The sequence below is a fragment of the Sapajus apella genome, unplaced genomic scaffold (genome assembly GCF_009761245.1).
Source record: "Sapajus apella isolate SASKATOON/1434 unplaced genomic scaffold, GSC_monkey_1.0 scaffold6, whole genome shotgun sequence".
NCBI classification, from domain to species: Eukaryota; Metazoa; Chordata; class Mammalia; order Primates; family Cebidae; genus Sapajus; species Sapajus apella.
This window is the reverse complement of record NW_022436946.1, coordinates 68,626,835-68,649,407: the sequence shown is the minus strand read 5'-3', so window position 1 is coordinate 68,649,407 and position 22,573 is coordinate 68,626,835. Positions and strand designations below refer to the sequence as shown.

General features: G+C 34.7%; 1 protein-coding gene across 7 annotated transcripts in view; it reads left to right on the top strand.

The window, feature by feature from the left end:
- Nucleotides 1-21,199, top strand: part of TTK (TTK protein kinase) — a 58,010-nt gene extending 36,811 nt beyond the window's left edge. For 4 of the 7 annotated variants that reach the window (XM_032275440.1, XM_032275435.1, XM_032275439.1 and 1 more), the window contains 11 exons: nucleotides 3,488-3,621; nucleotides 5,000-5,126; nucleotides 8,531-8,623; nucleotides 13,783-13,940; nucleotides 14,060-14,211; nucleotides 15,291-15,415; nucleotides 16,715-16,795; nucleotides 18,246-18,422; nucleotides 18,740-18,824; nucleotides 19,128-19,225; nucleotides 20,792-21,199. In XM_032275440.1, the coding sequence (XP_032131331.1) occupies nucleotides 3,488-3,621; nucleotides 5,000-5,126; nucleotides 8,531-8,623; nucleotides 13,783-13,940; nucleotides 14,060-14,211; nucleotides 15,291-15,415; nucleotides 16,715-16,795; nucleotides 18,246-18,422; nucleotides 18,740-18,824; nucleotides 19,128-19,225; nucleotides 20,792-20,875 (1,314 nt within the window). In that variant the 3' untranslated portion in view covers nucleotides 20,876-21,199. The remainder of the gene's footprint in view (nucleotides 1-3,487; nucleotides 3,622-4,999; nucleotides 5,127-8,530; nucleotides 8,624-13,782; nucleotides 13,941-14,059; nucleotides 14,212-15,290; nucleotides 15,416-16,714; nucleotides 16,796-18,245; nucleotides 18,423-18,739; nucleotides 18,825-19,127; nucleotides 19,226-20,791) is intronic. The other 3 variants (XM_032275436.1, XM_032275437.1, XM_032275438.1) reach the window with 2 other exon arrangements.
- Nucleotides 21,200-22,573: the final 1,374 nt, after the last annotated feature.

Sequence of the window (22,573 nt, the reverse complement as noted above, 5' to 3'; positions counted from 1 at the left end):
TTTTTTTTTTTTTTTTTTTTTTTTTTTTTTTGAGATGGCATCTTGCTAGATCTCCCAGGCTGGAGTGCAATGGCGCAATCTCGGCTCACCACAACCTCCGTCTCCTGGGTTCAGGCAATTCTCCTGCCTCAGCCTCCTGAGCTGGGATTACAGGCACGTGCCACCATGCCCAGCTAATTTTTTGTATTTTTAGTAGAGACGGGGTTTCACCATGTTGACCAGGATGGTCTCGATCTCTTGACCTCGTGATCCACCCGCCTCGGCCTCCCAAAGTGCTGGGATTACAGGCTTGAGCCACCGCGCCCGGCTTTCTTTTATATTCTTAATTATCAATGCCCATAAAGAGCTTTTGTTTATGTTGATTTTATTTATTTCTATTTACTGTATTAGGAAATAAAGCCAAGAAATCTAAAAAATATTTGTTAGTTTATTAAAAATAACTATGATAAACTCATATGAATATAAGTACACTATTATGAAAATAAGTATTTTTTGAAACAAAATAACTACAGTGAGAAGAGTAGCATTGTTTTACAGTTTTTGCAAATCTTAACGGTTGACTTAACAGAAGACTGGATTCTTATGTCTGCTTTTGCATTCAATCTATTTCATTATTACATGTCATACACTCTCTGGAAAACTCCAGCATATACTCATGAGAAAATAAAAGTGAAAAAGGTAAATATTATAGTAAGATCACTAAATTGTAGATACAGGTAACAAATGCCAGATGATAAGGATCCTGACAGGTTGAGTCATAGATTGTATTAAACAAGCATCTCCTCTTTTTTTTCTGTTTGAAACTTGTACACTAATAGAATTGTAAGGGAACTGAAAACCATATGGATCATTGAAGAAATACAAATCAAAACCATAATTAGATACTGCTTCACACCCACTAGGATGGCTATAATTAAAGAGACAATAACAAATGTTGACGAGGATGTGGAGAATTTTAGAACCTTCATATGCTGCTAGTGGGGATGTAAAATAGTACAGTCATCTGGCAGTTCTTCAAAAGGTTAAATGTCACGTTATATGACCCAGCATTTCCACTCCTAGGTTTGTAGTCAAGAGAATTGAAAGTGTATATCCACACAAATATTTGTACATAAATATTCATAGCAGCATTTTCATAATTGCCAAAAAGTGGAAATAACAAAATATCCAATCAATGAATGGATAAGCAAAATGTGGTACATTAATACAATGAAATGTTAATCAACAATAAATGGTAATGAACCACTAGTACATGTTACAACATAAATGAACATTCACAACATGCTAAGTGAAAAGCTCACCACAAAAGCCCATATATTGTTTGATCTCATTTAGATAAAATGATCAGAATAGGCAAATCCATAGAGGTGGAAAGTAAATTAGTGGTTGCCAGGGGCTGGGAGCAGTGGAGAGTGGAGAGTGATTGCTAATGGGTATGAGGTTTCTTTTTTTTTTTGAGACGGAGTTTCACTCTTGTTACCCAGGCTGGTGTGCAATGGCGCGATCTCGGCTCACCGCAGCCTCCGCCTCCTGGGTTCAGGCAATTCTCCTGCCTCAGCCTCCTGAGTAGCTGGGATTACAGGCACGCGCCACCATGCCCAGCTAATTTTTTGTATTTTTAGTAGAGACGGGGTTTCACCGTGTTGACCAGGATGGTCTCGATCTCTTGACCTCGTGATCCACCCGCCTCGGCCTCCCAAAGTGCTGGGATTACAGGCTTGAGCCATCACGCCCGGCGAGGTTTCTTTTTAGGAGATGAAAATATTCTAAAATTGGATAGTGGTAGTGGTTGCACAACTGTGAATACACTAAGAACTGTTCAATAGTACACATAGAAAGAAAAAGTATAGAATCTAGGCAGTTTCTTGTGGTTATTGCTTGACCAGCAGCCCCTTCAAGGGAGGATTGGTTCTGTTTCACATCTCACTTACCTTATGGCTGTGTGCTCCTCATTCTATGTCCAAACCATTTCTTCGTCTCTTTTCTTGCAAAAAGCCTGCTCTTTGGGGGATTCTGGCTTATTCTCATCTCTGAATCCCCTAGTGATTCCTCATCATTCCTTGAAGCTATTAGGGTTTGGATCAGCCAGATCCCAACAACTGTCTTTGTTTTTGTTGGCTTCTATACCCCTGTGTATTACCAGTCCTACAGTTGGCCTTCATGTTTCTAACTTCTTCCTGTCTCAAGACCGTTTCCTTAATTTTGCTTTAGCCACTCACTCCTTATATCCTCAATTCTGACCTCCTAAATCGCAAATGCAAACATTCCACTCTATGATCATGCTCTTTTTCATTTTCCTTGCTCATTAATCTTACTACAGCAGTCCTCAGTAACATCTTTACCACTAATCCCAAAATGTGTGCATGCCTGCACGGTAGCACAGACACACGAAAGTGTTGAATGAGAGGGAGAATTTATCCTGGAATAAAAATTTCTTTGCCAAGAATGAAATGTAGAAAGTAGGATAGATTTAGCCATTGTAATTCTCAAGACCATAATGAGGACCAGTGTGTTGAAATTATAATAGTGAAACCAATTTAATCCAAATTATCTGCAAATATTTTCTGATAACTAAAGCTGTCCCATAATTGAAGTGATCCTCTGTAGACTAGTGAGTGCTTAATTACTAAAAGTATTCAAGCAAAATGTGGTTCTCTCTTTGATTGAGATGTGGTACAGCAGGGACTAGCAAACTTCTATAAAGGGTTATTAGGCTTTGCAGGCCATGGGCTCTGTTGTATGTAGCTTTTCACTTCTGCCATTAGAGCATGAAAATAAAAGCCATAAACAATATGTAAACCGATTGGCATAGCCATGTTCTAATAAAACTTTGTTTACAAAAATAGGCAGGCAGCAGGCCAGATTGAGCCTGAGCTTATAATTTGCTGATCTCTGCCACAGCAGATGTTCCTTCATCATTGTTTGGGGGTTTGTACAGGATGAATTCTATAGGTTTTTTTTTTTTTTTTCTTTCAACAATGCTTTTGGAGAAAGAATTTCTACAGGTTCTGTCTCTTCTTAAGGAGGACACAAGATAGGCATTTGATATTCCACATTTTGCTAAGTAAGTAGTATTTGGCTACATTTGAGGAAAAGGGAATATAGTTTTATTGATTAAAGAAGGCTAATTTTCAGAAGCACAGGCTACTACTTTAGATTATAAGAATTTACTACCTGTTAAAATAGCTCTGATTGTGGAGAATGTTAAATTGTATTTTAAACAATTTACGTGCCTTCCCTGTATTTGTCATCAGTTGGAGCAGAATTCACTAGGCTTAAGAATTTAATAAATAAATAACTATACTAAAAAATTACTGAAAGTCTGAAATATACATATATATATATATATATATGCCCCTACCTGTTTTAATGTGCTTTTGTATATTATATATTATTATTTTAAAAGTTATAATATTCGTAAAAACTGTTGAACAGGCAACAATTTAAAAACTCTAAACCATAGTGTTCTTTTATTTTGTTTTAACAGAAACATACCACTTTTGAGCAACCTGTCTTTTCAGTTTCAAAACAGTCACCGCCAATGTCAGCTTATAAATGGTTTGATCCAAAATCTATTTGTAAGACACCAAGCAGCAATGCCTTGGATGATTACATGAGCTGGTAATTACTTTTGGCCCCTTGCTTGATTGGCAGGGTGGTATGATAGAATTAAGATGGGCTTCTGGGTCAAATAAATCTGGGATTAAATCCTGCTCTTTTACTTTAAAGATTTTCCAACTTCATATTATTTTCTCAGTATCAGTGTTTTCATCTATGAAATAGGAAGGGAAAAGTGGTGTAATAATGCATATTTTTAAGTATTGTTGTGAATGTAGTCTCTGTCATGTTGAAATCTTTACCTACAACCTATAAATACTCTGAGGATGCAAAACTTCTTGATAATCTTGTATTGCCATACATATATCTCTACTGAGAGAGAGATTTTAAAGATGAGCATTCTTAGAGTGGATAAAGGGTAGATGAATTTTTTTTTTTTTAACAAAAGTGATGTTAATTGGAAAGTGATAGCTTCTGGAAGAGGTTGGTTGTTACAGTTCATCTAGTTCTGGGGGTATTCAAAGGTGTAGTACTTGAGTATAGGAATGATGGATGAGTGAAGAAATTGGACAATCAGTGTGCTGATTGACAGGGAACACAAGGGATACTACAAAAGAAAATGAATGCCATTTCAGAGAAAGGAAATAAAGGGATTGGATACATTATAACCATCAACTAGTGGCTATATCTTTAATGTCTTAGGGGATAGCTTAAGTCCATGTCGTCTTTTGCGTTTCATTTTCATAATGTTATCCTTGATCTTAATTAGAACTGGCCTTAAAGATTTTATAACCTAGCCTCTTACCTACTTAATGTAGTTTTACTATATGTTGCCTCATTTTATTATATGTAGAATATTTTAAAGAATTATTGCTAACTAAAATAGTGATAATAGATTTGTGATACTAGGTTAGTTATTATTAAATATTTTTGGAGCTCTTTCGTGCCAAGCAGTGTTCTAGATGTTGAGGATATATTAACAGCAAACAAGGCAAAGCACAAATGTATACTGAACAGATTTAAGCTCAAAGGCCAAAATCCTCTGATGTAATTGGCTTTCTGTTATTTCTAGCAGGCCATATAGAACATTATTGTTTAAAAAAAAACTGAATAAAATCTATGACTGGCCATAAGCTGACATTTGCTAAATTCATATAAAATAACCCCAACTACTTTGTATTTTAAATGTCATCTTCTTTTTCTTACAAACAAGGATTTCTTGTCTGCATACAAATATTTACTTTCAGAAAGAATTCCCCAAAATTAAATATCTGGTAGTGGCATATCTGAAATAAACATCAGCTATATTATGAAAACTAAGTTGGGTTCTGTTTGATGTAACACTTTTAAGTTTATTTTAGCCTTTTAAAATAAATGAAAACTGAATGAGAATCTTACTTGTTAAATTGTAATGTTTTAAATTAAAAAAAATCTTTCCCAGTTTTAGAACTCCAGTTGTAACAGACAACTTTCTACCTGCTTGTCAGTTGTCAACACCTTATGGCCAACCTGTCTGTTTCCAGCAGCAACAGCAGCAAATACCTGCTACTCCACTTCAAACTTTACAGGTTCGGATCAGTTTTACAGATTTTATTTTTATAGCATCTAGTTGTCAGGAAAGGTCTTAAGAACTTGGCCATTCTTAAATCCACTAGGCAAAACTTTTCTGATATCCTATTAAGAGTGTGCCTTGTGGCTTTGAGAGGTTTGCTACTGAGGAAGCTAATGAAGCTACTCCTTAACTAGGCCAAAGAATACAGTTGAAGAGCTGGTTAAAATTTCTTTATAATAAAGGTTAGTTTTTATTTTTATTTTTTTTGAGACGGAGTCTTGCTCTGTTGACCAGACTGGAGTGCAATGTTGCGATCTCAGCTCACTACAACTTTTACCTCCCAGGTTCAAGCGATTCTTGTTCCTTAGCCTCCTGAGTAGCTAAGATTACAGACACGTACCACTACACCTGGCTAATTTTTGTATTTTTAGTAGAGACAGGGTTTCATCATATTGCCCAGGCTGGTCTCAAACTCCTGGCCTCAAGCCATCCATTGACCTCGGACTCCCAAAGTTCTGGATTGCAGGCATGAGCCACCCTGCCCAGCCAGGGTTACTTTTTGTTGTGTTTATATCAGCTGGTAGTGAGCAGCTTCATTTTATTTGTTAGTATACAATTCATTTGGAAATGTACATTTTCAAAATATTAGAATAGCAATATGAGGTACTGCTAGAATGTGTTATAGTAATAACTATAAGAAGAAAGATTTTTTGCTGATGAGGCGAAAGTTAGTTTCTAATAACTGTCCTAGAGGCAGCTTAATACTGGTAGAAAACATGGACCTTTAAGACACTGGGCTTGAATTTTGGCCTCACTGCTTACGGTCTGTGTGATCTTTTGAAAATTACCTAAACTTTCTGTGCCTATTTCATCCTCTATAAAATTAATAAAGCTAATTACCTCAAGGATGGTTGTAAAGATTAAATTAGTTAATATATATGTAACTCTTAATACAGAATATGACACTTAGTAAATCAGAAATGTTAGCAGGTATTGTTATTTAAATAAAACAAAAAACCCATGAGTAATTAACTATAAAAATCAACTGATAAAATTGGTTGACAGAATAAGAACAGTAGTTACCAGGAAAGAGAGAGGGAGAAATGGTGAGTTGCTGTTTAATGGATATAGAGTTTCAGTGGTGATATTTGTGCCACCATCCGTCTCCAGAACTTTTTCATCATCACATACTGAATGTACTTAATGCCACTGAATTGTACTTAAAAATGGTTAAAGCGGTAATTTGTATTATGTATAATTTGCATAATTTGAAAGAATAATGGACAAAACAATGAGCTGACAGTAGATATTAACTGGAAAGAGGTGATAGCGTTTTGAGGATTGAAACAATATAATAAATTAGAAAGAAAAAATGCTCAAGTTTGTTCATGCATTGATTCAAAACACATGTATTTAGCTGTTACTAGTGTCAGGCCCCGTTTGATTTGCAGTCTAGAAGACAAGTCACAGATAATAAGTGGAGGGGCTTGGTGGGGCCTTCTAGAAGAGGCCAGTGTCAGGAGAGAACTGAAATGAGGCCACAGTGTGGCTGCAGCTTACGAAGGGGAAGGGGTGAGGCCCAAGGTTTGCTGGACCCTTAAGTTTTACCCTAGAGGGTGGGAAGCTTTGGAAGAGGCTGAAGCAGAGAACTGAAATGACCCAAATTGCATTTTGGAAACTCTAGCCACTGTAAGGGCCAACTAAGGGGGATGTGGGATGTCCTGTGTAGGAAACGAGCTCACATTAGTGTTGAATCAGAAATAAGATAGAATTATTTTATTCTAAAAACTGTCAGCAGCCATGGGAAAAGGACATTGAACTGCTTTCTTCCCTCAGAAACATTCACAGTTTGAAATATGAAATGAAGATGAGAGAGAGGAGGCACAAAAGGAAGGGGGGGAACCTTGATGAAATTACAATACATACACGTTTAGAAGCCCAATACTTTCTTACAGGAAATAAATATATATTGACTCAACAGTGTATCTCAGTCCTAGAGGTGAGAAAATTAGAATATTTATCTTTTTATTTAAATAGAAGATTACATGAGATTCTACCATTTGGAACCCAAAGCAGGCCTTAGTTAAATTGAGGTTTATTCAGACCTTGTTTCAACTTGGTTAATCAGCTAATCAGGAGCTCTTTTTGTTTCAACTTCTTTATCAGCTCAGAATAAGTCCTCTCAGCACTCCATCTGTTCAGAGCATTTATAGGTACACAGAGAGATCCTCCAGTATAAGGGAAGAGATGATGAAGCAAATTGTACAGTACATCAACTGAAAAGTTTGCTGGGGAAGATGCTGAGGTTCTAAAAAATTAACTTGTTGAACATCACTCAGCACAAAGTGGGGGACTATATTAATCAGTTCTCACACTGCTATAAAAAAAAAAAATACCTGAGACTGTAATTTATAAAGAAAAGAGGTTGAACTGGATAATGGTTCCTCAGGCTGTCCTGGAGGCATGATGCTGGCAATCTGCTTGGCTTCTGGGGAGGCCTCAGGAAACTTTCAATCATGGCAGAAGGTGAAGGGGAGCTAGGCACTTCACATGGATGGAGCAGGAGGAAGCAAGAGAGTGGGGGGAGGTTCCACATACTTTTAAACCACCAAATCTCTTGAGAACTCTCAGAGAAGCACTGAGGGGGAGATCGACCCCCATGATTCAGTCACCTCTCACCAGGTCCCACCTCCAGCATTAGGAATTACAATTCCACATGAAATTTGAGTGGGGGTACAAATCCAAACCATATCAAGGACATCACTGAAATGTGCATTTGTTTGATTGACCCTGGAGCTCTTAATACCTTTAGCACATTGCTTCTTTTATAATATAACACTAAATGAGAAAGAAGAATACAGATACAGCTGACAGTAGTGGCACGCCCGTAATCGCACCTACTTGGGAAGCTGAGACAGGAGAATTGCTTGAGCCTGGGAGGCAGAGGTAGTGGTGAGGTGAGATCACACCACTGCATATCAGTCTGGGAGACAGAGTGAGACCCTGTCTCAGAAAAAAATATATAGATATAATTATGTGTGTGTATATGCACATATGAAAGTAAAGAGGTATAGGGGAAAAGATAGAAAATAAAAATGAAAAATTAATTTTTTATTATATATATATTTTTTAAAGTTTGTAAGTTTGCAGATTGCATACTAAGTGTTTTTTTCTCCTTAAGAATTATCTTTTTAAGTCAAAACCAGTTAAAGGGGGAGACCTTGGAAGTTTGTCTATATTATTTTTTAAGGTTTTTCTCTTTGGTTAAAGTATGTAGAGCAAGTCCTTTTAAAAATATTGTAACATTTCTACTTAAGATTTAAGATAATTTCAAAATGGGAAGCAGTTGACTGTACCAAATGTAAGCTAGTTTCTTAGGCATATTCTTTGAACTTTTATTTATACATTTTACTTATTTAGGTTTTAGCATCCTCTTCAACAAATGAATGCATTTCAGTTAAAGGAAAAATTTATTCCATATTAAAGCAGATAGGACGTGGAGGTTCAAGTAAGGTAAGTATCTTAAATATTTACAAAATAAATAGAAATATTTTAAACTTTCTGGGTTTTTTTGGTCTTTACCTGTGAGGGCAGCTTTTCCTTAACTTTTAGGGGCCATGTTGCCCTTCAGCCAAAAAGCCATCTTAACACCTCCCCTTCTCTTCCCACACCCTCCCTCACATGTGACATACCCTCTTTAGATCTCTTATTCCCAGTCTCCTGCCTTTCCTTTTAATGTCCTATGCTTCCATATTTCTTCTTTAATAATAAAAATATTGACATGGGGTAGCAAATGACCACTATGTATTACCACAAAAGAACCAGAAATTTCTGAGTCAGAATGTGTTGTAATATGTTTAGACTCATTCAGCAAGGATTTTCACTAATGGATTTGTTTTGTTTTGAGCTTTTCATTTCAGAAACAGAATTCAGTAACAAATGAGTTTCTGAAATTAGATTATTTTCTAAATTTACCTGCGTTCTAAATTTATATCGTTTCTACATCTCTGGATAGAGGGCATCTTAGGCATACCTAAACTTACCATCTTTGTCATTCAATTAAATCTACTTCTGTTAGATTTTTGCCTTCATCACTCACCAGAATAACTGTAATCAAGACCACTAATGACCCCCACGTTTTTGCCAAATCTAATTCTTTGCTTAGATTTTGGAATATGTAGCATTTGGGACAGCTGATTGTTTTTTCTCATTTAAGTTTTTTTTCCCCACTTCGTTCGTGGTTTTTTTCCTTCTCAAACTGGCTACGCCTACTATCTTCCTCATGTTTCTGATCTCAGTGAAGCAGTGCTCCAGGGCTTAGTCCTCATTCATCTTTTTCTTTTTCTTTTCTTTTTTTTTTTTTTTTTTTGACACCGAGTCTCACTGTGTCGCCCAGGCTGGAATGCAGTGACGCGATCTCAGCTCACTGCAACCTCCAGCTCCCTGGTTCAAGCAATTCTCCTGCCTTAGCCTCCCAAGTAGCTGGGATTACAAGCACGTGCCACCATGCCCAGCTAATTTTTGTAATTTTAGTTGAGACGGGGTTTCACCATGTTGCCAGGATGGTCTCCATCTCCTGACCTTGTGATCCACCCGCTTCAGCCTCACAAAGTGCTGGGATTACAGGTGTGAGCCACCACACCCGGCCTCTTTCATCTTAAACTCACTCCGTTGCTGTTCACTTTCAATCTTGTGGTTTCAGATACTATGTATATGCTGACAGTTCCCAAACTTGTATTTCCAGCTAATACCTCGCCTTTGAATTCCAGAGTTGTATATTCAACTTGACTGTTTAACATCTCTTCTTGGTGACTGCTGGGCATTTAAAACAGTATGTCCAAACACAACTCTTGCTCTGTAGCTTTTCCCATTTCAGTAAATGGCAACTTCATTCTTGCAACTGATTGACCAAAAAATTGGTGTCTCTCATTCTCTTGCACACATCTAGCCAATCAGCAAATCTTGTTGGTTCTACTTCAAAGTATCTCCAGAATGTATTTCTCATTATCTCCAGCGTTACTGCTTTGGTCAGCGCAACTTTTGTATTTTCACCTAAATTATTTTAATAGCCTCCTAAAGGATTTCATTGACTCAGTCTTTGCCCTCCTGGTCTACTTTTTTTTTAATTTTATATTGACAAATTATAGTTGTATATTTTTATGGGGTACAAGGTGGTATTATGATGTTTTAATACAATGTGGAATGATTAAGCTAATTAACATCTATTGCCTCAAATTTTTTGTGATGAGAACATTAGAAATTGACTCTTTGCAATATTGAAATGTATAATTTCCAATTATCATATTCATCATGCTATGCTAATGATCTAAAAAAAAAGTCAAACTTGTTTCTCCTATTTGAGTCTTTGTATCCCTTCACCAACATCTTCCCATTTCCCTCAACCTCCAGCCTTTGGTAACCACCATTGTCAAAGGTGGTATAAGCTCTGCTTCTATGAGTTTAATTGTTTTAGATTTCACATATAAGTGAGAACATGAGGTATTTGTCTTTCTGTGTTTACCTTATTTCAGCTCCTCCTGATCTTTTTTTTTTTTGAGAAGGAGTCTCACTCTGCCGCCCCAGCTGGAGTACAGTGGCACAATCTTGGCTCACTGCAACCTTCACCTCCCGGATTCAATCGATTCTCTTGCCTCAGCTTCCTGAGTAGCTGGGATTACAGATGCCTGCCAGTATGCCCAGCTAATTTTTTGTATTTTTTGTAGAGACGGGGTTTTACCATGTTGGCCAGGCTGGTCATGAACTCCTGACCTTGTGATTCTCCCACCTCACCTCCCAAAGTGCTGGAATTACGTCACTGTGCCCAGCCCTCCTCCTGGTCTATTTTAACATTACATCCTATTTTCCTCCAGATATCCCCATGTGTTTTCTGAGTTAGGACTTCCTTGCCCACACTCTAAAACTGCAACTCCCACCTTCCAATCACTGATGTTCTTTATTCCCCTCCTGTTTTGTTTTTCTCTGTATCTTACCTTCTAACATGTTCTGTAATTTACTTATTTGGTTTACTGTTTGTGTCCCCCTGCACTTGAATGTATGTGAGCTCCATGAAGATAGGGATGTTTGTCTGATTCGCTCAGTGATATTAGCCCCAGTGTCTAGAACAGTACCTAGAACAGGTAGGGACTGAATTGATTAGTTAATGAATAAACTCTCAGTTTTCAGCAGTTTTGCTATTATAAGTTGTTAAGGATGATACATTAAACAAACACTGTTTGACTGATTTTAAGTTTTACTGTAATTTCCTAATCTAGCTAACAGTAATTAGACTTGCATAAGGCTGTCTTACTAACTATGAAAGATAAGGTATGTGCATTACCATGTGTATCAAGTCTTCAATAAATATTGGTTTCATTATACATTTCCTTTTATCATTCTGTTTGAATTACCTAATTGCTTTCATAGAAATTACTTGGTTAATATTTATTATTTATTTGTTATTTGGCTATATTTTAGTAGTACCAAAGTATTGACACTTACTAGAGGTATTTAGTGATATGTTTTCAGAGAATGTAGAGTAGTCTTAATGGCATTTTGAACATTTTTTTCCTTGGAGTATAATGAAGATGTGAGCTTATTTCAGTAAAGGGCCAAGTGATAAAGCTATGACTGACCCATATTTTCTGAATTTAATTTAATTGTTATTTAAGTTAATTATGATAGACTTGAAAAAATCAAATGCCCCAGAGAAAAAGATAGTAACATGCTTTATAAAACTAATGCAATTTGTGCTGTGCCCGTTTCAGAGTTTAGGCAGTGAGCAATTTTTAAGGAGGCTATTAAGAGTATCTAGAACAGTCATGGGGTTAATGAGCATGGTCAAGATACTGGTAACTTCTCACAAAACTAACAAATCATCACTTGATACTGTCTCTATGAAATTGAAATAAGGCTAACCTGATCCAGATGCAAGAGTTTTGCCAGAACAGGGACAGTGGGGGCAATAATAAACTCATTCGTGCAAAAAGTTAATTTAAAAGTTTTTATTTGTTCACTTAAAGATCTTATTACATAAATAGCTTTAATATCCTGTATGCTTTTTTTCTGATATATCTGATAACTTTAACATGTTTTAAAATGTCCACTTTATTCTGTCCTGAATGTCTTTAGTGATGGTAGCTCACATTTGCTTCGCTTCAGACACACTGCAGAACACTCTGCAGACATCATTCATTTGAGTCATCCTTCCAACCATGTGCAGTAGGTACTACTAACAGCATTTGATTTTTGAGAGGTTAAGGGGCTTGCCTAAAGTTAGGTTGCTGATAAGGTTGGAGCTGCAGCTTCAATTCAGGTATTTCCCTCTAGTCTTTCATCTTTAAATTTTAGTCTTTCTATCTTTTTATGATACAAAGCTATTTCATTGTACAGATACACCACCAGAACATACAAATAAGATTTTAGCTATTAGATTCAGGGTCATGGGTTTATGAGGCTGTTTACCTTTTACAAAATGGCTTTATGCTGCTATTTTTAAATTCCTATCTGTTTTATTGTTATTTTCTTCTCCCTCTTATGCCCCATACCCCTCTAATTTTCTGTGTGTCGAACTAAAACCAGTAATACTTCATTAGAGTCTTATACCTAAAAATTAAAAGCACGCTATACCTGAGGGGCCTGATAGATTTTCCTTGTTAGTGCAGTTTTAGCACATCAACCTCATGAACACTTGGGCTCTTTTCTTATTCCTTCCCTGTATCTGCTGGATGTTCAAGGTTAAATGAATTTTTACTTACATATGTCAAAGGGGATATATGAATATAATTTTTCTTGTATACATTGGCATTTTGTATTTGAATTGAGTTTTAAAAGCACCATCCCTGTTGCATATTTGCTGAAAGCTACATTTGCAGTGTTTTCTATTTTTAAAAATGTTATCTGTCCTAAAACGTTACTTAGAATTTGACTGTTCATTATAGTCAGAGCAATTGGACTTTGACGTCAGAGATCCTGACAACATACAAGAACATCTTGTTCCTGCCAACTTGACTTTGAAAATCGGACCTACTCTGCTTTTCACAACTGGATATACTGATAGCTTATGATTAGTATATATTTTTTAATATTCTGTATCACATGAATGAAATTGCTAAATCCAGGCGCAATGGAGAAAACAACATCTGTGAATTGAATTGACTCTGTCATAACCTTTAGTCATCCTTCACTTTTCTTTTTCCTTGAGACAGTGTCTTACTATTTTGCCAAGGCTGGACTCAAACTCTGGGGCTCAAGCAATGATTCTCCCACCTCAGCCTTCTGAGTAGTTGGGATTAAAGGAGCACACCACAGACCAGGCTTGTCCTTAACATTTTGGAATGTCTTTTTCTTTATGCTGTTTCCCTGGTTAGGGCATCCCACAGATTGTTTTATATATGAAATTTAAATTATTTTTCTTACATGTTGATATAAAAACTTAGATTTATACCTTAAATTATTGAATGCCTATCATCATAGGTCATTGGAAACGGACTGTTACTCTCCAATGAGAATTACTTTTCTTCCTTCTAAACACAAAATAGGCCTAAAAACTTTTAATTGTTCATATCAGTATTTCCTTCAGAATTTTCTCCCAACCTAAAATTCTAATAAATTTAGAATCATTGCAATAGTGTATAAGTAGTATATTCTAAACTTCTCTTTGTTCTACTGTATAGGTATTTCAGGTGTTGAATGAAAAGAAACAGATATATGCTATAAAATATGTGAACTTAGAAGAAGCAGATAACCAAACTCTTGATAGTTACCGGAACGAAATAGCTTATTTGAATAAACTACAACAACACAGTGATAAGATCATCCGGCTCTATGATTAGTAAGAATTCTTTTTAAATTTAAAAAGAAAACTTTTGTCATTCTTCAGGTAAGTATTTAGTAAATTTTAATATAACCTTGCCATTTATTGTTTTGCTGCTTTTATTTGTTTAATTGCAGTGAAATCACAGACCAGTACATCTACATGGTAATGGAGTGTGGAAATATTGACCTTAATAGTTGGCTTAAAAAGAAAAAATCCATTGACCCATGGGAACGCAAGAGTTACTGGAAAAATATGTTAGAGGCAGTTCACACAATCCATCAACATGGTATTTAAAGGTTTTTTTATATTTGTGTGAAGGTTAAAATATTTGTTAACAGTGTCATCTTAGAGAAATACACTTACAACTTTAAGACATTGGTTATTGGCATCTTTAACTAGATGAACTAAATAATTAGAAGTTTATTTAAAGATGAAGGCACAAAACCATTTCTTAAAACACTGTTAACCCAAAGGATATAAGACGTGAACTCAAATTCTTAACATCTGTAATACAAAATGTTTTTTTCTCAGTATTAATGTAGTCTATCATCCTTATTTCCAGATACTTAGATTATAGCAGAACTGAGACTTTGAGGTTCAGGCATCCTAAAAATATGAGATGTTTATTTTACTCATTCTCCTAATCATTTTGTATTGTATGCCCTGTGTGAGAGCTGGATTTTTTGTTTGTTTGTTTTTTACTGTTAGGCCTACTTATGGGTTGGTTTTTACTTGTCCTTGGTTCTTTTTAGGGCTATTCTCTGCCTTATCCTGTTTTTTTTTTTTTTTTTTTTTTTTTTTTTTTTTTTTTAAATAACGGTTATCCTAGTTAATTGTAATTTATCTCCTCCTTATATCTCTCTTTCTATAAGTTAAAAGATAATTCAGTGATCAAGATCAGGGCTATAGGGATGGAGATGTCAGGAGCATTAGGGTCTTACTGTCAGGCAGTGTAATTTATGAGGCTCTCTAGTGGGCAGTGAATCCTGGTGGTTAAGAGGATAGATTCTGAAGCCAGACTGTCTGGCTTCAACTCATGGCACTGTCACTTAGGCTGTGTGACCTTGTACAAGTTAATTAAACTCTCATTGCCTTAGTTTCCTTGCCATACAATAGGGAAGATAATAATACTTCAGCACTGTTGTGGGGATTAAATGAGTCAGTACTATATAAACAACAAATTTAGAATAGTGCCTGGCACATAACAATTGCTATGTCAATGTTTGCAGAATATATGCAAAAATGAATATTGACTTGGAGTCACTAATTGAAGGAATAAATACAGCTTGACCTGTAGGTTGTGAGTTTTTTGGTCCTTAGAGTGTTTTACACTGTTTAATATTATAGTGGATTTTTATTTTAAAGGCATTGTTCATAGTGATCTTAAACCAGCTAACTTTCTGATAGTGGATGGAATGTTAAAGCTAATTGATTTTGGGATCGCAAACCAAATGCAACCAGATACAACAAGTATTGTTAAAGATTCTCAGGTAAGACTTTTAGTGGTTGGTTATCTCATGGTAGACTTCAATTCTTTTTTCGCCTGTAAAGTATTATTTTGCAAACGAGTGTTATATTTTTAATCAAGTCTTTTGATAAGAATAGATTTAAAAATATGAACCATGATCATTATAATTTAGAATAGAAAGTTAAGATCAAATATGACTATCTCTAGCAATTATGAATGGTTTTCCTATAGCTGAAATAGAGAAACAGTAATACCTTCCTTGGAAATCATTTGGTTGTGATCAAAAATTGACCTGAAAATTTGGCTCAGTTTCCTTGTTGGAAACAAAAAGGGAATAATTGCAGTTATATGTTTTTCATTGTCTTTGAGGTAAGATTATTTTTATTCTTCCTGAGAAGCAGACCTTTTCCAATCACTGAAATTAGAAGAAAAAAAAAAATTCTTAAATGGGCCTTCATATTGTAAATGCCATAAGAATTATAAGCAACGTTTTAATAATGGGTATTGCAACAGCGAACTTAAGGAAGTTGTTCTGTAAAAACTAAAGCAATGGCACCAAAGTATGTCTAAAAAATATCCTTGCTTGGAGCCAAGATGTTAATGTTCCATGTTTACAGATTTTTGATGTGAGTCCACCTAAATCCCAAGAGTAAAACTAGACTTTGCTGGGAGGATTCAATGGACAACATGTCCTTCAAACAATTCTATTTGATAGTCATGTCTCTTTATGTCAAAAGTATGGCAGAACAATGAGTTGTAAATCAGCCTGACAATATCTTCCAGGTCAAGGCCCTAAAGCAGAGATACTCTGTGTTTGAGAGCAAACCATTTGTTTTAGAATAACATGAGTCCATTGTAAGATTGGCCTATCTTACTGTAGAAACTGGGAGCACTGCTGTGAGACAAAGCTAGGTGGTCTTTTTGTTGATATATTGGTTGGCTTCTTTAAAAAATATACTTTTTTAAAGTTAAGTATGTTACAACACAGAAACGAACGGTTAAGTCCCTTGATGGCCTCAAAGTTTATGGTCATTAATAGGATTTTAGCCTGGACGGTTTTTAGGGCAGACTTTACTAGTTGCCCACCATAATCATAGAAGAAGCACAGCATTCTGAAAGGAGTCACTTTGCTGATTAGGAACCCAACTCATTTTGCTGCAGTTGTGAAGAAATTTGATATATATCTTAACATTGTCGGCAGTTATTTGAAGTTTGCAAGGATATAGTTTCCAAGGATCTAGCATTTGTATTTTTACAAATAGAATCTAAAGCAGAAGGAAGTGTTTTCATTGATTTGTGTTTTCTCTCACTTGGCAAATAGGTTGGCACAGTTAATTATATGCCACCAGAAGCAATCAAAGATATGTCTTCCTCCAGAGAGAATGGGAAATCTAAGTCAAAGGTACTGTAAAGATTATTTACATCCCATTTATCTGCACTATTTTCTGAATAAACTTACCAGATAACAATTTCTTTAAGTTCTAAAACTTTTTAGGCCATTACAGAGACATTGCTGGTTTTTTTCATTCCAATTCTCATGTTTTATTTTTTACCACTTACTCATTTGTGAATTCTACATTTCCAAGTACACCTGGAGAATGTAAATTTTTCTGGCCTGCCACTGGCTACTTTTTTACTTACTTTATTTTACTACCTCGATGAGCTTTGTGTTAGCCTCCTGAATGCCCCTTGTCAGGGGCTCCTTTTGCCTCCTGTGATGGCATGGGCTCCCAGATTAACCCTTCTTGCTCTACATCAGTATAACTAAGTGGGTGCAAGCACATGTTATCCCAGGGACCTACATCCATTCAAGTCATAGATTTGCCTCTTCATTAACAACTGTCTGTGGCCAAGTGACTTAACTTGCCTCATTTGCTTGTCTTTAAATTAGATTTATAGACAGTGCCTATTGTAAAATAAATTGAGGATAAAATGGGAAAGAATATAAAAGGTACTTAGCACGTTTATTCAGCTTAGAATCATTACTTGATAAATGTGTTTTTATTTATTAAATTACATTTTCTGTTTTAGAAAATCTAGCTTTTAAATGTTTTTGAAATAACTGGTGTAAAATTTTGCCAAATGTTTTCATAAAATTATTTTTGTATTTGTTTAACCTCTACTCCTCTTCTAAAACTTAAATGTGTTTTTTTATTAGACTTTCCATGGTTTTGTTCATCTTAAATATGCAGTTCTTGACTTCATTTATCAATTCTATTTTCATTTGCTTTACAACTTGAGTACTTATGATAACCAGAAACTTTTCCCTATGATTAACCATATGTATGGTTTATCATTTAATGCCCATGACAATATACTTTTATTATTTCTGTATCAGAAGTGAGGAAATATACACATAGTACTACCAGTTAGTGACAAGACCAGGATACATGCTCAGCATAGTTCTATAGTATATGCACTTGGATTTAAAGTTGTATTATTTATTTATTATTTCCAAAAGTCTGAAGGGTTACATAATTTAAACAACCATTAAAACTGTATACATACTTTGAACTTCCAATAATTCTGGGGAAAACAAGTAACCTTAAAACTCATAGTTACATTTTTTAGTTTTATATTTTCCCAGGTTGGAAAGAACTTAATATTTTGTCTTAATTGAAATATTTTAATTATGAGGTTATAGAAGGATTTAAAGTGAAGCTCTATCTGTTGATGGAAAAACCAACTGAAATGAAAACTAGTAAAAGATGTTTTGTCATATTAACATAATGTAATACTCAGGCATTCGTGGAGATTTAATTATGATTTTAAATATATATATATTTCATCTATATGTTTTTACATTTTATGTTAAAATAACAGCAACCTTTTTGTGTTTGTTTTTTTCTTAGATAAGCCCCAAAAGTGATGTTTGGTCCTTAGGATGTATTTTGTACTATATGACTTACGGGAAGACACCATTTCAGCATATAATTAATCAGATTTCTAAATTGCATGCCATAATTGATCCTAATCATGAAATTGAATTTCCTGATATTCCAGAGATAGATCTTCAAGATGTGTTAAAGGTAATATTAATTTCATATAACTAATTATTTACTTAAAAGAAATAGCTGAAATGATTGGAATTATGTAACTGGCTTAGATATAACTATTCTATTCAAAGGAATTGCTAACTGAATTAATTTTTTTACTTTGAAGATGTTTTAAAGCTTATAAATACTTGGAGATTTTGCAGAAGTGCCTTGGGAGAAATAATCTTGCCATCATTTGAATGGGCTATCTGAAAAGCAACTTTTATAATATAGTCTGGAAAAATACTTCATCAATATCACATGTGAAAACCTGCTTTGTTTTTCTTTTAAAAATTTTTTTGTTTTTATAGTGTTGTTTAATAAGGGACCCTAAACAGAGGATATCCATTCCTGAGCTCCTGGCTCATCCATACGTTCAAATTCAAACTCATCCAGGTACTACTTCTTTAAAACTTTGTTTATTACTAGATTAGTAACATAAACAGTCTGTTACCTATTTATATAACAGAAACAGAATCTGAATTGGCTACTCTTGGTCAGCCTACCTCTTTCCTTAAGGAAGTTCCATTATTATAAAAAGTAAATAAACTTTTTTCTTTACTTCTGGTATTCATTTTTACTTATTCTAGATAAGGGGTATAATCAGTGTGTCACTTATGCTGTTAATCAAAACATGTATTTATAATGGACATATTATTTTTCTTATTGGTACTAGTGTACTATTGATTTATTTTACAGGTAAACAAATAGCCAAGGGAACCACTGAAGAAATGAAATATGTTCTTGGCCAACTTGTTGGTCTGAATTCTCCTAACTCTATTTTGAAAGCTGCTAAAGTAAGTATGTCTGCTCTTGGCTGGGCGTAGTGGCTCACACCTGTAATCCAAGCACTTTGGAGGCCAAGGCGGGTGGATCACCTGAGGTCGGGAGTTCAAGACCAGCCTGACCAACATGGTGAAACCCCGTCTTAAAAAAAAAAAGTATGTCTGCTCTTTACATGAATTTTAACTGTTTTATATAGTGAATTAGACATTTAAAAAAACAGGTAGTCTGAAGAAAAGTTGGCCCTATCATCAGATCAGTTATGAAGCATATTTCTACATTTAGATACTTAACATGCATTTTGACAAATACAGATCTACTTGATTTATATTCTTGTGCATACAGCACAGTTCAAAGTAGATTGTCACATAAGGTGCATTCAAAAGATTGCTGTCAGGTCTCAACTGGAATAAATTTAATATAGGAACGTAATGTGTCTTTTAACTCAGCACCATTATTAACACAACTTTAGAATTTATTCCTTTTAGCCAGTTTTTTCCTTAGAGACATTACATGTAATGGCTTTTTTGAAGCTGTACACAGCAGTCAACACAACTCTCAAAGCACAAGTCTTAAGCTTTTTAGCCTCACAGTGTCCATTTATATCTATACCATGATTTTTAGATCTTACTGTTATCAAACACCTAGTCATTTCTAGAACCCTATAAATGCTATTGATCAACTGGTTTAGCTACCAAGCAGTTACTGATAGTATATTTCAGTTACAACATTATCATAAAATGATGGGAACTTAAACTATCAATACTTGTAGCCCTCTGGATAGGTAGGTAGTCCATCTGAGTTGCCAAGAGCTTGAATGCCTTTCTGAAGGACTTTACTGTACATTCACTGTATTTGCATTCATATGATATGAAGTAACTGTTTTTTTAAATTTTCTCAAATGCTAATGGCTAAAGCAATAGATATAGTAATTAAAATTTGACAAAATTTGTTTTGTAATTGCTCTGTTATTTTGTATCTCCATGTTTTAAATTTATACTGATATATTGTTAAAAGCCTCTTATAGGTATAATTGAGGTGGATTAGTTATTTTTATCACTGAAGTTGTATGTTGCTTGAGGGCAAAGATGTCTACCATCTTCATAAGTTAGTTGTTAGCTGATTCTTAAATAACTTTTAAATATACAGATTTCAGTATATATCTATTATACTTATATAATAATTTGTAATCTCTTCTATTTGTTAGTTTAAATATCATCTGATAATATAAAGTTTCCCTATAAATATATTTTGTATAGGAATTTACCTAAGACTGGCTTTATTTAAGAAAAAGTAAGAGAGAGAAAGAAGGCCTTGAAGGCTCATATGTGTGTTAATTAGTAGCTCTGTTATATTTCTCTCATAGAAAGATTGAGTTCTATCTTAGGATAGGTAATGCTTAAGTCCAAGCTTGATGTTTAAAATTCTTTATTATCTCGAATAGCTTTATAAAATAGTTTCCCAATTATAAGAATAAGAGAGAAATTTACTATATTTAGAATATATCCAAATACATCTACTAATATGACAGTACATTGAACTAAAATATTACAAAACAGATTTGTGTTTTTAAATTTCAGACTTTATATGAACACTATAGTGGTGGTGAAAGTCATAATTCTTCATCATCCAAGACTTTTGAAAAAAAGTGGGAAAAAAAATGATTTGTAGTTACTGGTAAACTGTTAAATACCACCTATAAAATATATTGGATTGTTACACTCGAGCCTCTGTGGAAATCTACAATTGAAGACAACATCACTCTGAAGTGTTATCAGCAAAAAAATTCAGCAGATTATTTTCAAAAGAAAACTGTAAAAATAGCAACCACTTACAGCACTGTATATATTGTAGAATGGTTTTCTGTGTTTTGTGCGCTTGTGTAATCTGTTTGATATCATTTCACTCTTGGAATAGTGGGTGTAAAACAAATATATTCTGAAAAACTTTGTAAATAAAGTTTTGTGGCATAAAATGACACTAAAATTTCAAAGTTGTAAAATTATTTTCTTTAAGCAAATGTATTGTTGGCATGGCAGCAAAATTCTTAATTAGTAAAAAGTACATTAGGGAAGATGTGAGACTAGAACTTAGTAAATGAACTTTGAAAAACAAATCCTAATGGGTTTGAATTCTAAAATAGACTTCCTAATTATTTCTGGCACTGATAGCAGTCTATAATTTTAGGGCTGAACTTGGCTTTTTCAGATGTTGCTTTTGGTTTTTAGAATATCATGCTGGATTCTGTAATGTAGGCTGTATAGGGCATGCCCTCACTGTATGACTTGCTTGGTAATGGATAATTATAAATGTGGCCCCAGAGTCTCTTGACTTTCTCTAATAGCTTAAAGTATCTTCACATAGTATCCTTTTCTCAACTTTTGAAAAGAGATTTTAATAGATTTTATTTTTTAGAGCAGTTTTAAGTTCACAGCAAAATCGAGCAGAAAGTACAGAGTTCCCATGTATCCTCTCCCCACCCCACCCTCACACACATATAACCTCCCTTGCTATCAGCATCCACCATATCAAAATTCCACACCGCAGTGGTACATTTATTACAGTCCGTAAACCAACCTTAACAAATTATCACCCAAAGTCCTTAGTTTACATTGGGGTTCACTTTTGGTATTGTATATTCGTTGGGTTTTGACAAATATATAATTACATTTATCTACCATTATAACATCATGCAAAATAGTTTCACTGCCTTGAAAATCCTCTGTTATTTGTTTCTTTGTCTTTCCCTCTACCCTAATGCCTGGGAACCACCGATCTTTTTTACTATCTCTATAGTTTTGCTTTTCTAGAATGTGAATGTCATTCAAGTGGAATCATACAGTCTAGTAGATTGGCTTCTTTCACTTGGTAACATGTCTTATGGCTTGATAGCTTGTTTCTTTTTAGCACTGGTTAATATTCTGTTGTCTGGATGTTCCACAGTTTATCTCCTCATCTACTGAAAGATACCATGGTTGCTTCCAAATTTGGAGAATTGTGAATAAAGTTGCTAAAAATATTCATGTGTAGGTTTTTGTGTGGACCTAATTTTTTAGCTCCTTTGGCTATATACTCCTTTGGGACCAAGGAGCTTGCTAAATTCTATGTAAGAGTGTTTAGTTGTGTAAGAAAATGCCAAACTGTCTTTGAAAGTGGCTGTATCGTTTTGCATTTTCGCCAGCAATGTTTGAGAGTTACTGTGGCTTTATATCCTTTCCAGCCTTTGATGTCTGTGTTTTGGATTTGGGGCATTCTAATCGGTAGGTAGGGGTATCTCATTTTAATTTGCATTTCCCTAATGACATGATGATGACCATCTCATTTTTATGTGCTCATTTGCTATCTGTGTATCTTCTTTTGCC